Source organism: Lissotriton vulgaris, chromosome 1_1 (genome assembly GCF_964263255.1).
Source record: "Lissotriton vulgaris chromosome 1_1, aLisVul1.2, whole genome shotgun sequence".
Taxonomy (NCBI): domain Eukaryota; kingdom Metazoa; phylum Chordata; class Amphibia; order Caudata; family Salamandridae; genus Lissotriton; species Lissotriton vulgaris.
In genome coordinates this window covers 840554904-840572405 of record NC_141685.1, presented here as the reverse complement: position 1 = coordinate 840572405, position 17502 = coordinate 840554904, and the positions used below count along the sequence as shown (strand labels likewise).

At 46.0% G+C, this 17502-nt stretch overlaps 1 protein-coding gene across 1 annotated transcript in view; it reads right to left on the bottom strand.

The window, feature by feature from the left end:
• Nucleotides 1-15839: 15839 nt before the first annotated feature.
• Nucleotides 15840-17502, bottom strand: part of METTL13 (methyltransferase 13, eEF1A N-terminus and K55) — a 104746-nt gene continuing 103083 nt past the window's right edge. Inside the window, exon 8 of the mRNA XM_086957641.1 lies at nucleotides 15840-16211. Within this exon, the coding sequence (XP_086813767.1) occupies nucleotides 15937-16211 (275 nt within the window). The 3' untranslated portion in view covers nucleotides 15840-15936. The remainder of the gene's footprint in view (nucleotides 16212-17502) is intronic.

Below are 17502 nucleotides of genomic sequence, written 5' to 3'. Positions count from 1 at the left end.
ACTGAAATAATTAGGCTTTCTTCAGGACCATAGAGAGGTGAAATGTGGTGTGACAAAGCACAACATAAAGGACATATAAAACATTTATAGAAACAGTGACTGTTGCTTAGTAGTTACCTTGTCCGGTTCATGGTGATATGCTTGCGACTATATTCCAGTGCAATCAGTGAGTCGGACTCAGGATTCATTTTAAACAGTCATTCACGCAGCACATCTGGCGGTAGGTCCCATTTTCCGTTACGGTGGCGGGCAGACAAAGTCCGCCCATCATCGTAATGGGGCCCGAGTTTGGACAGAGAGCCTGAAAGGAAAAGTAAATGGGGCCGTGTGTGGCTAGACCCGGCCAGCGTGTGATGAAGTGGCCGCGTAACGTGTGACGAGTTACATCTGAGGACGTCATCTACTTTCATGTGACATGTTGTAGGGGAAGAAATCTGCCAGCAATTGGTTTGATATAAAATAATTAGTATTTATTGTAAGCAACAGAGAATAGTTGGTGTTCCCATAAAGACTAGCAGGTAACTGACATCAGGATACACAGACATGGAACACCATCACAACAAAGGATCTAAATAGAACATAGCAATTAAATAGATAGACACAACCAGGATAAAGTGTAAATACAACATATACTATTCTCTTCACACATTAGCTGCAAAGAAACTTCAGTTAAAATGAAATAAACTCCAAGCTACAAAGTAACATACAATTAACCAATATTAAACTTTACAAATAAAAGCAAAAAAATAAAACAACATAATGCAAATAATAACCATAAATTTCATGCATCACAATAACAATGTTGTAAATAACTAGGAGATCTGTATCTCTGATTAGAAACTCTGTCCTTTACACCATCCTGTCTGTTTTCTAGAGACACCATAGTATTGTCACTCAAACCATCTTCAAGATCAAAACCTACATTTTCCTCACCCCTCACACATGTTTCACCGCCCTCATTTCTATTTCTTTTCTTGTACACGCCACTCTTCTTAGGTTCAAATGTTCACCATTATACAACGTTACAAACCTTTTATGTACAGATTTTACTTTGAATGGACCTCTGAAGTTTGTTAAACCACAACCAATACGTCCAGGTTTAACCTTCACTAAATCATTCACTGATATAGGACGATTCTCAACAAGCACATCATCACCATTCGATTTCCCATTACTGAAATTAGCCAAACCAATACAATCCTTCATCCACGCCGGGATAAGTTTTGAACCCGCAGAGCGCCCCGCATCTTATTGAAAGGAACCTTCCCCGATACATTATTCTCAGTGGTACGATACACCCACACCAGATTATCAAACATATCTTTGACAATACCACCAGTTGATACAGCCATTTGAATGGCACCCTTCACCATGCGATTCGCTCTCTCCACGATACCATTCCTTTGTGGATTATATAAAGATGTCCTACTATGAATAATCCCACAAGAATTAAAAAACTTCACCATTTCGTCCGAAGTCAATTGAGTCCCATTATCAGTCATTAATTTTACGGGAAATCCTTCTTCTCTGAAAACTTCCGACATTAACCTAACAGTGCACTTTGTGGTTATCTCCCTACAAAACTTCACAACCAACCATTTTGATGTGACATCAATCATCACCAAAGCAAATTTCAAATCCAACCCAAAACAATTAAAAGGCCCAATAAAATCCATACACACCGTATGCCAAGGTAATTCCAGATCATCAATTTTACCATGGGACACTTGACTGCCCACCTTCAATCTCTTCTCACTCTCGAAATATTCCTCACACCTCTCAACCCATTCAGAAATGTGTTGATCCATTGCAGGCCACCAAAAATATTCTCTCAGTCTCTTCTTTGTGAGAGACTGACCAAGGTGTCCTTCATGCGCCAACTTGAACAACACAAATCTCAGTTCATGTGGTGGAATGAACTTATCATCCTTCATCACTAGGTTTCCTTCTTTATCAAAAACAGACAATTCATCTAAAACTTTCAAATATGGTCTAACAGCAACTGCAAGTGTACTCTCACGTCTTGTGCCCTTAACAATTAAATCTTTTACACTGCGCATCACCTCATCCTTAGCCATGCTTTCATTCCACTGTGCTCTCCCAACCGCACCAGTGCACATCCCCACCACTTCATCAATAGCTGCCACCGAACCTTCACACTGAAATGATTCCACACCAGATTCATCTACATCCTGCCATGGCAAGGGAAGCCTCGATAGTCCATCCGCCTGAATGTTCGGATTCCATCCAGGAATATAATCAACCTTATACAAAAACTCCTGCATTCGTGCTGCTAATCTTGCCAACCTGGCCGAACCCTTCCCTGCACCACCAGGTGACAAAATCCTTATCAAAGGTTTGTGGTCTGTTTGCAACCTAAATTGAAATCCCCACAAGTACATTCTAAATATTCACAGCCCCATGCAGCAGCCAATGCTTCCCTCTCAATAATTGAATAATTCCTCTCAGAACTAGTAAGGGATCTTGAAGCAAATGCCACTATTTTAATACCAGACAAATGTTTGTGTGCTAAAACTGCACCTATACCGACAGCACTGGCATCAACCGTTAAAACAGACTTCAATGTGGTGTCGAAAGGTGTAAGGATTTTTGCCTCACAAATTTCCTTTTTTATATTAATGAAAGCCTTCTCCTGTTCATCAGCCCACACAAACATACAGCCTTTCCTAAGTAACTCTTATTTTTTCAGTTTTATCTGCAGAGTTGCGTACAAACTTCGCGTAATACTCTATAAGTCCTAAAAATGATCGTAACTGATCCTTATCAACAGGTGCAGGCGCCTTTCTTATTGATTCTAGTAGGTCACGTTTCGGTTTCACACCTTCGGCAGACAGAGTATAACCCAAATACTCAACCTCCTCAACAGCAAGCCTGCACTTTTCCTTCTTCAAAGTCAAACCTACACTCTCCATTTTGTTTAACACCTCATTCAGGATCATATTGTGCTGTTCCATGGTCATACCAAATAACAAAACATCGTCCTGAAAATAGACACATTTTTTTATCCCTTCCAGAACTGAACCCATCATACGCTGAAAAACCCCAGCGGCAGACGCCAACTCAAATGGCATACGCGTACATTGGAAGACACCCTCAGAAGTAATAAAAGCTGTTAAGGACTCCGATTCATCGTGTAATTTGATCTGGTGATACGCACTATGCAAATCTAATTTAGTGAAAAATTTTCCCCCCTTCAACAACAAAATTAGCTCATTGATATTCGGTAATGGAAAATTATTCACAATAATGTTCTGGTTTACTGTGCATAAATCAACACAGAATCTGTATTTTCCATCCCATTTGGTCAAAATGACCACTGGCGAAATCCAACTTGACGTTTCTATTTGCTCAATTACACCTTTCTCCAGCATCTCACACAACATTTTCTTCACCGCATCCCTAGCTATAATAGGTACTTTCCTGACTTTGTGCTGCATAGGAACAGCATTAGGCTTAAGCATGATCCTATGCACATACCCCTTCAGCTGACCAATCTCTTCTTTAAATAAGTTAGACATCCCTTCCACAATTGATTCACTCGTAATTTCATTCACAACCATGACCTGATGTCATGCTCTTAGATTTATTATAATATGTAGGTCATACTGGTGTCCCCACCCCAAAATTGGCGGTCCAGACTGAGCTATATATACTTTACCTTTTACAGCTCTACTTTAAAAAATAATATCGGTCAACATGTACCCAATTATATCAATCCTTTCACCCTGGTACCCACTCGGATTTATATCCTTAGGTTTCAAAACAACATCTGGACAATTTTCCTTAAACAGGTACTCCGGAATAATGGTCCAAAACGAACCAGTCCACCTTCAATTCTGTTTCCTTCCCCTCTATAACAAACATCGCCTTTGGTCGCATCCTTGTTCCCAGGCTTCATTTGCGATTCCTCATCACTCATGCACAAAATCTTATTCGCACCCTCAACCTCACACCCCGAAGTAACGCACACGCTCTCTTTTTGTACAACAGCTACCTTCACTCTATTACTAGACTTACACATCTTACAGAAGTGTCCTTTCTTCCCACATTTTTTTACACTCCTTATCCAATGCAAAACACTTTTTATATTCTGCAGTGTGATATGTGCTTCTACACCTTGTGCACATTTTCTCCTGATTCCTATACTGATCTAAGTTGTTAGAAACATTCCCATTATACTTCTTAAAGCCCCTTTCACTTTTTTCACATCCTTTCCTACTATTTACCGCAACTACCTCATCTCCTATTCTACACAGATACATTCTCTTTTAAACTCTTTCTTTTCCATTTCTCTCATGCATGCATTCGACTCAACAACCTTCGCTATATCTATAGCGTTTTGAAGAGGATTCTTCGCCGCCCACAACTTCTCCTGCATTTTCTTATTCTTGCACTGAACGATAAGTTGATCCCTTATCATCTCGTCTCTGATTGTCCCAAAATTACACTTTATCGACAACTCTCGCAAACGTGTAACAAACTGATCAACTGTCTCATCGTCTTTGCGGCTGCGTATACAATTTATGTCTGTCTACAATATTCACTTCTTTTGAATATTGCTTTTTCAACCTTGCCTTTGCCTCAAGATACACATTCGAAATTGCTCTGCCTTCCGCATTAGTCCCTGTTGGTATAAATTTGAAGGCATGCTGACTCTCTTTACCCAATGTGCTCAACAGTAACGCTTTCTTCCTCGCGGCACTGAAGTCTTTTCCATCCAATGCCTCAATATAGTTCTCAAAAATTTCGATCCACTCATCCCACTCTATAGGTGGATCCCAGCTGTTTTGTAAGAATAAAGGAGGCATTATGACGCTCTGATTCGCCATACTGCTAATAACACTAATTATAAGTGCACACCCTGTAGAAAGCAAACACAAAATGATCTTCTGTAGAACGTTTTCTCAAAAATACAAAGATAAGAGTCAAAGTACCATGTGTATCTTCCCTTCAAAAGTATCTTTTACAAAACCCAATCTTTTCCAGCTTTAGTCCCTTTCCAGTGGACAACTTTCCTTTTACGTTATTTCCTGGGTTGCGCCGTCATTCTTTTATACGTCACCTCTTTTCCTTCTAATGGCGCGTTTTCCACTTTCCGATCACTCCTCCTCAATGTCCTTTCCGTCGTGCTTCTTACCGTCGCCTGGCAACCTTTTTCGTACCCCAAAATGACCGCTCTGTACTCCGTCACAGCGTACACCACGCAACGTGCCTCATCACCGTGAATGCTACGCTGTACACCACACGTTCCTTCGAGTGCTTATGTCACAGTTGACACGCCTCCGCTCCTTGCAGACACGTCAGCATGCTTCAAATGGCAACGTGCGCAGAAGAACGTCTTCTCCTCAACTGTATTACGAGGTTTGCATTTTTCAAACTTATCTTGCTTTAACGCTCCTGATCAACATGACTGTCAAACTGTTTCTTTTAATCAGAAACAACCGTTCGCATGCAGACTACGATCTGCTTCCAACCAGTACTCGAAACTCTCAAACGCTACAGGTTTTTCTCCCACCAGTTCTAATGAACATTTCCGTACTTTCTTCTTGTTTGAAAATGAGCACACAGATTATTCTTCCTCTCTTTTATCGTGCAACTCTCCTGCAATCCAAATTGAAAAAAAGTCAATTTAATCTTTACTTTTCCTTTAAAAGTCCACTTTTCTCCTTAAAATTTCCGTTTTTCACACAAGGTCCTTTTCCACCAACCGAGTTCCTCACTCACTCTGCCTCTTTTCCCCGCTAGCCAATCGTCGCCATCTGTTGTAGGGGAAGAAATCTGCCAGCAATTGGTTTGATATAAAATAATTAGTATTTATTGTAAGCAACAGAGAACAGATGGTGTTCCCATAAAGACTAGCAGGGAACTGACATCAGGATCCACAGACATGGAGCACCATCACAACAAAGGATCTAAATAGAACATAGCAATTAAAGAGATAAACACAACCAGGATAAAGTGTAAATACAACATGACACTAGACCGTTGACTTACTTCTCCAGTTCGAAAAGTGGAAGGGATATTTGGTCTAACCTTCCTGTATATTTGTTTTTGTGAAACAGTTAACAGGGCACTTAGGATGGCGTGAAGCCTTTTTCATGGTGTTTTGTTCCGTTCAGGATCGGTTAAAACCTTTACAAATATTTTTTGCAAATATTTTAGGGAGAACCATACTTGGTGTGATGTAACAGCATAAATTGTTGTGCGACATGAAAAGCTCTTGTTCGGAGTGTCAGGTTGCAGACAACCGTTTGAAGCACACTTTGTTTAAGCTCATAGAAATAGGTTCAGGATTCGAGCATCAATTTAAGGCAACCAGGAGGAGATATCAAGGGCATGTTCATAAAGCGGACAGCTTGTTTGGGCCAAATTTAGTGCATATTAAGAATATGCTGAAAACATAAATATGGGCACCCTGATATTGCACCAATGAGACTGCGTCTTTGAATCCCATATGTTCCTGCTCGCACTTCTAAGTGGAAAAAATTATAGGATGTGAGCATAGTTGATTAAAGAGGCAAATTTTCTTCAGCACACTATGACCAGCTGTCTCTGTGAGTTCTGGAATTAGTCCAGGAGCAAAGATTGCCTAATGTCATGGTCTATTCAGTGAGTTCCATGGGATATTGTCATTGGGTCCATTTTTCAATGATTACCCAGCTTATATTGTTTGTTGTGTGTCCCACCTCCAGGAAGTGATCGGTCATCCGTGTAGTGTTCCGTTTGCATCTAATATTGCTGCGGTGTTCACAGATGCGGACTTTGATTTTCCGGCTGGTCGTGCCAACATACCGTAGACCACAAGGACAAGTGATAAAGTAGACAACATTGCAGGAGGTGCAGTTTGTGTGCCTTGTGATCTGCCATGTTTTTCTTGGCTCAAGATTAAAGAATTTAACTGGTTTGGTAAGGTGGCACATGCTGCAGTTCCCTCAAGGAAAATTGCCAGTCACACTAGGAAGGCCCCAAGCATTGAGGACAGTGTTGGTGGGATTTTCCTGTGTTTTTAGGCGTGTGGCCACCAGGCTATTCTTAAGGCTGCATGCTCTTTTGTAGCAAAACATGGGGTTTCCCAGTTGAATTGGACTGTCCTAAGTATCCTCCAGTGTTTCTGTATAATCCTTGATACTTTATTTGAGATGGAGTTGTAAGTGGTCACGCATGCGAGTGTTCTCAATGTAGACATACATTGTGCATCTTCTAAAAATCCTTCTGTTTTGGTTTCTCATCCTTTTTTTTGCAGTGCAAATGACTTTAATCGGGATACCCACGTTTCATTGGTTTTGTGGTGAGTGAAGAAGCTTGTTTTTTATAATCCGTGATGTTGCTGCAATTCCTACGTAGTATGAGATATTGGCCAAATGGTAGATTTTCTCGTAACGGCCTTAGGTGGAAACTATCGAAACGGAGAACGGAATTCCTGCTGTTGGTTTCAAGTGGGTTTAAGTTCCTAAATGACCTCTCTCAGCTGTAATATCTAGGTCCAGGAAGGTGATGGTCTTCTTAACCACAAACAATTGAAAATAATAATTTGTCAACACTGTTGCTATATCGGATGCCATTTTGTGTCATTTGAGGATGTACAGATTTGCAAATTGAAGAATTCGGTTTGCACCAATGCTCTTATATTAATCATATACATATGTATTGGTTTGAATCGTAAAGGTTTTTTCCTATACTAAAGTATAACAAACAATTAGTCTGGGACCATTGTTTTCCTATACCGATCGATACCCGTGGACATTATTGGGTTACCCCATTATATCATAATAGTGATTAGTGCAGGCATACATGTCTCATAGTGAACAGTTAAGCACGTGCTGGCTTCGACCCAGGACTTGCGGCTGAAGCTGAAGTCATAGATTGCTGTCTATTACCATCTTAACTCTGAATGATGTAATGGCATCAAGCGGTAAACAAGACCTAGAATTACTGGTCGAGAAAGAGTTTAGTCTTGGTACGTGTGCATGCGTGATAAATGCACACTACATATCGCAAGCAGAAAAATGGCAAGAGGTAGAGAGATGTCTTACTCCAGCTACGTGTATTAAGTAGCTGTTGTGGATCTCGGAGGGGGTGGGAGAGGGCTCTTCTTACAAAACTGTTCGTTTCTCTATATTCCAGTGTATAACACCGAGTTATCCTGGTATGTGGATTCATTAGTGTGTCCGTCCAAGTTGAAAGTTATCAACAAACAACTCTGCAATCATCTTGAACACCACCTCCTAGACACCTCGTGACTGGATTCTACAGCAACCACAATAAGGAAATTGCCCTCATCACAGCAACTGATGGCATCCAGATCATCATGGACAAAGGGGAAACTAAAGTGCTCATACAACTCATCCTCTCAGCGGCCTTCAATATTGTCTCCCACAGTACCCTCATCACAAGACTACACAAATCCAGAGTACAAGGACCTTCCCCGTTTGGCTGGCCTCTTTTTTCTCCGACAGGACCCAGCAAGTCAGCCTCCTGCCCTGCTCTTCCAAACCCAAGAATCTCATCTGAAGAGTCCTTCACGGATCATCGCTAAGCCCCACCCTCATCAACATTTATATGGCACCTCTAGCTCATCATCATCATCATCATCATCATCAGATCCCACGTAATCAACATTGTCTCCTATGCAGACGTCACTCAGCTGATCCTCTCTGTCACAAAGGGCATACCACCAGGACCAACTTCACTTCAAACGTAGCAAACTGGATGAGACAGAACTACCTAAAACTTAACTCCGATAAAACAGAAGTCCTGTTATTCAGGAACAAGAACTCTCCATAGGAATCCTCCTGGTGGTCAACCGACCTGGAACCCACTCCCCGCTCCACTGATCACGAGAAAAACCTCGGCATCATCTTGGACAACAGAATCACAATGGTCAAGCAGGTGTACGCTGTCACCTCATCCTGTTTCTTCTTCTAACGTATGTGCCGCAAGCTATTCAAAAGGCTCCCCACAGGCACCAGACGCAGAGTCACCCAGGCCATCATCGGGAGCAGACTAGACTATGGCAACGCACTCTACACCAGTATCACAAATCAACTCATACAAAGACTCCTTATCACCCAGAATGCCAGCGTCAGACTCATCATCCACATCCCACGCAGTGCACACATCGTGCCCCACCTCACAGAGCTACACTGGCTAACAATGAAAATTTGCCTAGCCATCGGTGCTAGTAAGTTTTAATTCTATTAAGGACTCTCTTCCTTCGCTCTTTATTTTTACAGCAGCAAGAAAACAAACACCAAACTACATTTCCCATGAACAGTTGGGAAAAAACACCAATCTGCTCATAGTACTTTGTCGGTCTCAGCACTCTTGCTGGCTCCCATCATGCTTCACAGCCTCTTACTCTTACTCTTACTCTTACTCTTACTCTTACTCTTACTCTTTCTTCGCGTGAAGCATCTAATCCAGTACAATCAAGCATCCGGTTTGGCACCGTCAATCCCTGCAAAACGTCGTAGTGTCAGAACAGAACTACTGCCAGCACTAGACAATTGCATATAGGCAACAGTGCAATACATCCACAGCCCAAACAAGCATAAGCCAATGCATGAAAGGTTTACTTACAGCCAGTACAGGGAAGGGTCCACTTCTTGGAAGTCATTGGGAGGGATAATCCTCGCCTCAGAGTCCTTAATAAAATTGAAACTTACTAGCACCGATGGCTAGGCAAATTTTCATTCTATGGCAGGACCGGAGGCTTCGGATTATGTTGGTTCAAAGCTTGTCGACAACTAAACGTGCCACATCCAGCACCGGTTTGAAATAAAACCGTTTAAAAGTGGAATCTGAAGACCAATCTGCCGCCCGCATCCGATCCTCCAATCGGGCCCCAAGGGTGAAAGCTTTAGAGGCCATAGCACCTCTCGCTGAATGAGCACCAAATTGCTCAGTATCAATCCCCGCCTCCTGCATCACCCAACGCACCCATCGAGCAATAGTTGGGGATGAAACAGCCTTGTACGGTTTACGTAGGGCAATGAGAAGTTGTCTTTCGCACGGAGGGCGGGTATCATCAGTCAAATCTTCATATGCACGGAGGCACTGTACGACACACAGTTTAGGGGAATCCGGGAAAGCCGGGTATGAGATAACTCTCGTGTTGGACTTAGTCCGCCTACTCAGCGTGAAAGACACCCCTTCTGAGGAAAAACTCTAGCCGAGATGTCCAATGCTCGTACGTCTGAGACTCACCTGCAAGAGACCAGGCATAGCAGCATGGCTAATTTAGCCGTTAGTTCCTTCCGAGATAGAAATCTATTCGGCTGCCACGACAGAAACAAATTCAAAACCCTGTTTACGTCCCAAAGAACAGAGTAGCGTGGCTCTGGAGGCAGCGAGAGACAAATCCCCCTCAGAAGCCTACACACCAAAGGATGCTCCCCAACTGGGGAACCTTGCACCAGCGCATGACCAGCTGATATCGCAGACCGAAAGGTATTAATGGAACGATAAGCTAGTCCATCTTGCGCCAAGCCTGCCAGAAAATTGAGCACATGGACTACATCTGTCCCCACGGGATCCACACCCCGTCGCACACACCAACAGCGCCATCGATGCCAGGCCGACCAATACCTCTTGGTTGTGCTCTCAGCCCATGCTCTGGTTAGCAAGTCCTCAGCTTTTCCCGAAAGGCTCAGCAGCGCCCAGCAGCGCCGGAGACCCTCCATGCCATCAAGTGCAGTGACCCCTCTAGGCAGACCCTCCAGGATATCGCGATTTCGCGATTTGCCGCGAAATCGGCACTTTTGTAAAAATGCCGCGATTTTTACAAAAGTGCCTGCGAAATCGGCACTTTTGTAGAAATCGCAGCATTTTTATAAAAGCCGCTATATCCTGGGGGGTCTGCTTTATGTGGCTATCACCTGTGCATTGGGCTAACAGCCAAAGACATCCAGTGCTGAGTTTTCCACGCCACGCCCAGCCTTCACTGCCACGCCTGTCTGCCCACACCATTCATGGAGCATTCGAACAAGGAAGTGTTTAAGTGTTTGCCTTCGAAGCATGCTAGCGCGAGCTGCCTGTGTGTCACCCTGATGGAATGCTTCGCGGGCTTGGAGACGGAGCGCCGTGCAGAGATGTCTGTCCCTCAAGATAAACAGACAGAACCGCTCAGCCGAGAGAGCTGAGGCGCACATGGGACGGGGTATCTGCAGAGGCGCGCTGGACAAGGGATGAAGTCCGAGGGTTGAGCTCACCTAGTGCAGACTGTTTACCCCTGGGAGTGAGCCATGGGCAAAATCCTAGAGGCGAGAAATTTAACACGGGCGTCAAGTGGCCCCATGTCATGGGTGAACACTTCAACCAGTCCCCGCTTTTAAATCGGCGACGGTTTGCAGGCTGACATTTTGCAACGAAACTACAAGTACCAACATGCAGTTTGCTACTGTTTAACAGGTGGCCGTAGGCTTCACACAGAACCAACAACCACTTGGCGGTTTTGACTGCTCTTTCTCTAGTGTTTAGGTCTGTCGAACGGTTATCCGGTGGGATATCAGGTCGTGTTCAAAATACACTATATTATTTAACGCGCTTACTAATAAAAGGGGCGATAGGTATAGCCATCATTAGTGCAGCAGGTACAGTGGCACCAAGCTCTAAGGCTATTGCAAGAAACAAACTGACCTGACATGAGTTTACCTGCATAAACCGGGTAATAAACTCCCACCTTGCCAATTCTAGCCCTAAGTTGCCAAGGGGCAAAAACGGCACAGATGCGTCACGCATCTGTGCCTTTAAAGCGGCGCATTGCTGGAGTTGCGTCGCAAGCGCGACGCAGCTCCAGCAATGATCAGGGGGGCCCTATGTGCACAATGCTGCGTCAATCCTTACGCCTGCTTCAAACAGGCGCTGTGGTTTGACGCAGCCTGGGCCCAAAAGTGACTGAGTGAAATCTTGTAGATTTCACTCAGCCACTTTTGGGAGGCGTTCCTGTGCAGGAACGCCCCCCCCCTGCGATGGTACGCCGCTTCTGGTGCAGGGTTTTGCAACGTGATGCATCTGGGAGATGCGTCACGGTGTAAATACCCTGCACCATGGTGCATCTTTGCGCCACCGCTGCGTCACAAAAGTGACGCAACGGCGGCGTAAAAGAAGGGGCTTGTAAATCTGCCCCAAAGTGTCTACATTGTAAAGAAACCAAATATACATAGCTTCATGTTGTTAAATAACTAAAAAAACTAAGATATCTGTGTTTGTTGTAGGAAAAATGGCCACATAAAATGCCGCAAAATTGCCGCTAAATTTCCATATTTGTGCAGCTAAATTTACATTTTTGTGCCGCTAAATTTGCTAATCCATGCCGCTATATCCTGGGGGGTCTGTCTAGGACCAAGCGGTGGGGAACCTTGTCTGGATTGAGCAGAACGTGAGGATAATGGGGGGAGTAGGATTGGAGAATCCCAAGAAAGTTCCAGAAGAACCGGAAACCAAACTTGAGACCTCCACCACGGCGTGATCATCCCCACCTCCGTCAACTGGCGGAGCAGCAGCGCTGACACCTGCGTTATCATTGAGAACGGAGGAAACGCATACCCATGTTCGCCCGACCAATCCTGCAGGAATGCATCAATCGCCTCTGCGAGCGGATCCGGGGACCAACTGAAGAACCGTGGAAGCTGGTGGTCTAGGCGTGACGCAAACAGGTCCACCGTGAATGGACCCCACTTCTCCGACAGCAAGGAGAACACCTGAGGGTCTAACTTTCACACGCAGGCATCCAGGAGGTGCCGGGAGTGCCAATCGGCCACCTCGTTCTGCCGACCCGGCAAATACTCTGCCGTGACCGACACTTGATGATCCAGGCAAAAGTGCCAGAACTCCCGCGCAAGATCTGATAGCATCTTGGATCTGGTACCTCCCAGAAGATTGATGTACCGGACCGCCGAAACGTTGTCCATCCAAAGGAGGACACAGGACTGCACTCTGTCTTTCGTCCAGCATTGGACCACAAAGGACCCCGCTAGCAACTCCAAGCAGTTGATGTGCAATGACTGCTCGAGCGTGGACCAGGCTCCACCTGTGGAAAACTCCCCGCACCTGGCATCCGACTTGATAATGATGTCCGGTGCGGAGCCAAAATTGCACGGCCATTCCAAGCCTCCATGTGCGTCAGCCACCACTGCATCTCGTCCCTCACCTCCTCCGACAACGGAATCAGCTGAGAGTACGTCAGACCCTTCCTGAGGTGGAAATCCTTCAGACGTTGCATGGCCCGATAATGTAAGGGATCGGGGAAAATGGCCTGGATGGACGATGACAGAAGACCCACCAGCCGGGCCAATTGGCGGAGGGATATCTGCCACCTCGCCAAAGTTTGGCGCAAATCGTGCCGGATCTTCGCCATTTTCCTGGCTGGAAGGCTCAGAGTTGAAGCCACCGAGTCTATGCTGAACCCCAAAAAGGTGGCACACTGGACGGGAACCAAAAGGGATTTTTGCTCGTTGATGACAAATCCCAGCCCTTGAAGGAGGTCGACGGCCACCTGTAACTGGGAGGAAAGCCGCCTCGGACACAGGTCCATGAACAACATGTTGTCGAGGTAAACGATCATAGGCATGCCCTGGGCTCTCAAAGCCTCCACCGTCGGGCGAAGCACCTTTGTGAAGCACCACGGAGCCGAGGAGAGCCCGAAAGGAAGAGTGGTGAATTCATAAACTCGACCTTCCCACCTGAGCTGGAGGAAACGTCGATGAGGGGGAAAAACTGGTACTGTGAGATAAGCGTCTTTTAAGTCGAGCCTGACCATCCAATCGGATGTGCGTAACACATCCCTCAGGAGGTGGATCCTCTCCATCTTGAAATGTCGGTACACCAGCCACTCATTGAACTACTTCAAGTTGATGACTGGACGCCGGCCAACGTCGACCTTGTCGACCAAAAAAGAGATTGCTGAGGAAACCTTTGGGGTGCTCGCAAGCGCAACAAGGGGAAGGTGCGGGGTCCGGGGTGGGAATCAGGGACGCCAATTTGGCATACGCCTCGTCCAGCCTAGCTGTAAGGTGTTGTTCTAAGGGGACCATAGATCGAGTCATCGACCGCCTGGTAGAAGTCCTCATCCCAGGTGGCGTAACTCGGAGGATCCTCCTCCGCGTACTGGTCCCGCCCGCCCTGCATTGCGAGTTAAATTAGGCTCTGCACGAGAAGTGCAACAGCACCAGCACCACAACTGGACCCTCATGGGTACAAAATTACAGCTGGGAGGGAGCCCAGGCAGATATGGGGGCACAAGGCGCACAAATTCAAGGCGCAAGCCCTGGGGACGCTGCAGCCCACTCAATCACTGGGCATCGCCCGGCACAAGCGTCCCACAGCACCAAACCAGTGCCAATTACGACCCCGCAGGGTGTTCCTTTAGCAAGCCTACTACAGACCCCAAAGGGCGTTCAACAGTGAAACACGGGAAATTTGCGACCCCACAGGGTGTCAAGCCGGGTGGCTGTCTGCGCCAAACGCACAGAAAAAACGCTTTCAAAAAGCGCTCCTCGCTCGCGCCAAACACAGAGTGAGCGTGCGCCCCCTAGTGGTGAGAGGACGTCACTGCACTTCGCGGGGGCCGAAAATCGCGTGAGGAGCGCAAAACGCGTCCCGCGATTGCTAGGGGGAATCTGGAAGTCAAAAACAGGCAGCGCTTAACAAATGCCACAAAAGCTGACCCACAAGCCCCCAAACTCAGGAGAAAGGAGAAAATACACTTAACTTGCTGCCGAGCAGCAAAGAAAGAGGAAGAGGAAGCGGCTGTGGAGCATGATGGGAGCCAGCAAGAGTGCGGAGACAGACAAAGGACTATGAGCAGATTGTTGTTTTTCCCCAACTGTTCATGTGAAATGTAGTTTGGTGTTTGTTTTCTTGCTGCTGTAAAAAATAAAGAGCAAAAGAAGAAGGCATAATCCGAAGCCTCCGGTCCTGCCAAAGAATTCAGCAGCACTGCCTATTCAAAAAGCTCACCCACGCATACAAAGCCCTACACAGCACCGGACATACCTAACTAATGTACCCCCTCAACTTCCACAAGGCAACTGTGCTCAGCCACACTCTGCCTCGCACAGATACCCTGCATCCACACAAGCAAATCAGGAGTGTGCTCTTTTTTCTACATCGCTGCCAAATTATGGACAAACCTATCACATTGCATCAGGACCTCCTCACTCCTACACCAGTTCAGCAAGAAACTAAAGACATGGCAGTTCGACTAGGAGCCCGATCGGCCTACTCAACTACTACAGCTCCTGGATACTCCTTTTGTGATAGGTGCACTTTACAAACCCACCTAACATAACAAATATCAGGATACAAAATCATGGACCAATCTTGGTAGTCAACTTGCACCCTCATATTTCCAAGCATGCTTCTGCTCAGGCCAAACTCAAAATGAAAAGGGTGAAACTTTAAATGAAAATCCATTTCTGCTGAACAAAATCTCAAAAACAGAATATGCCACAAATACAAGTTAAGATACCTGTGCAAACAGCAGTAGGCACACATCCATAGTGCTAGGTTTTAACGGTAGACGATAACCAAAGTGGCCGCTGTGTGACCAGTATGGAGATGTCATGAGCTCCTCATCCGACCCTCATGCCAGCCCTAATACCTTAGGATCCCCCTCTTAACCGCATCGCTGCGGCAGCTTTTCCCACTGTGTGCGGCTTTTTTGAAAATACAGCGTTACATGACTAGCTCAGCTCGTCATCAGCATACGAGCGCCGTAGCTGATGACGAGCTGAGCTCATCATCAGCATCGAAGGGGTTAAAAAAATAATAGCTAAACTGACCTTCCTAAGAGGCCACATTCAATGGTAATCAATCAATGTCATTTGTTACTCATTTTATTGAGTTCGAAAGAATGAAAGGCCAAGTAGGACTCATCCAAGATTTAAACCTGTGTCCGTAGGTCCCCAAAGATCCTCACACAATTTTCACATTTTTTAACATGTCAGCCAGGACATATGTGCTGTCCCAGGTCACGCCAGGCCTCTTAAGCTGCCTTTCCAAAGCTGCAGCTTTCTCCTGCAGTTCAGCAGCAGTTAGTCTTTGTTCCCCCTGCCGCCTACAAAACAGGATTTCATTCACCTCCTCCTCAATCCGCCGCGTGTAGATCAGGGGAAAAACCTCACGAAGGACATTCACAACCTGCTGCTTCAGTTGGGTGTTGCGGCACACCAGGTTCAGGATGAAGATGCCTGCATCAGTGGAGGGAGAAGAAAAGGGACGTGGCAGAGAGATGGGGAACCGTTAATAATAGTCTATTATCTAATTGCAGTATTTACGTGCTCACAAATTATTGTTTTGACTAGCTGCATAACCAAACACTTTTCAATAATTCCATAAAATGCGATAATGCATGCATAAATGTTTATTCACCTCATATACAAAGCCCTTCAGGACTAAACAATTTTGGAATTGTCCTCTTAATCCTTCTGGACATAGGCAGCATTTTCTTAAGTGGTGCTATTTTTCTTGCCGACAACCCTAGCAGGTTGCATTTTATACTGGTTTGGTGGAGTGGACGGCTCCAGGCCATCCTATCCACCAGTGCTCATGTACTGAGGGCAGCTCTAGGCCAACCTCACACTCAAGGTAGGAAATCACTCTCATGCGAACACCAGATTGAATTCCTTTCACTAAGTTAAGCTTCGGGAGCTGATGAAAAGCCTCCCCAGCACCCAAAGCAGTTTTTTTCTCGAGTGAAATGACGATTGGTGCGTATGGTGCGCCTATGTCCTTACACAGAAAGTGAAAATAAAATGTACTTTCCCTTAGATTGGTGCTCGGGGGCATATCGCAGCCCCCATAAGCACCGATTTGGACGAGAAGTGTCACTGGAAAGGGGAGAATCTCTCTCCCATTTCCAATGGTACCTCTCCCTAGTAGATCGCTGCTTGGGGATTGCCGTAGAAGGGAAATCCCAAAGCAGGGTTCCACCCACTAGACCCCAGGTTCTATTTTTTGAGGGGGAAGCGGTGCCCTCACAATGGCCTAATGCTCCCCCTCCCCCTGAACGTCTTTCTGCCCCCCCACCTTCTCCCGGGGGGCAAACTGAAGGTTGCTACCTCCAATCTGCACGCGGGGCGGAATGCCCACTAGACAACACACGTTTTGTATAGGAGAATAAATGGCTGCCCACCTACCCACCCAGGCATTCGGCCTAGCCCCCACCCCTCCCAAATAAACCCCAGCAATCTTGCTGCTCCCCGTCGGGGGCAGATTAGGGGGGTTTCTTACAACTTGCCCCTGGCCGTGGACAGAAAGTCCACTAGACCACCAGAGATGATATTTGGAGGGGTTCCCCCCCCCCCCCCCCCCCCCCCCGGCAATGGGCTACTGTACACCCCTACCACCAGGCCCCAATGCTTTCTGACCTCCAGGGGCATATTGGGGGTTGCTACCTCTAATCTGCCCCCCCAGATGGGGTGGAGGGACATAAAGCCCACAGGGGAGTAAATGGATGGGGGCAGCCTATCCAGACATTAG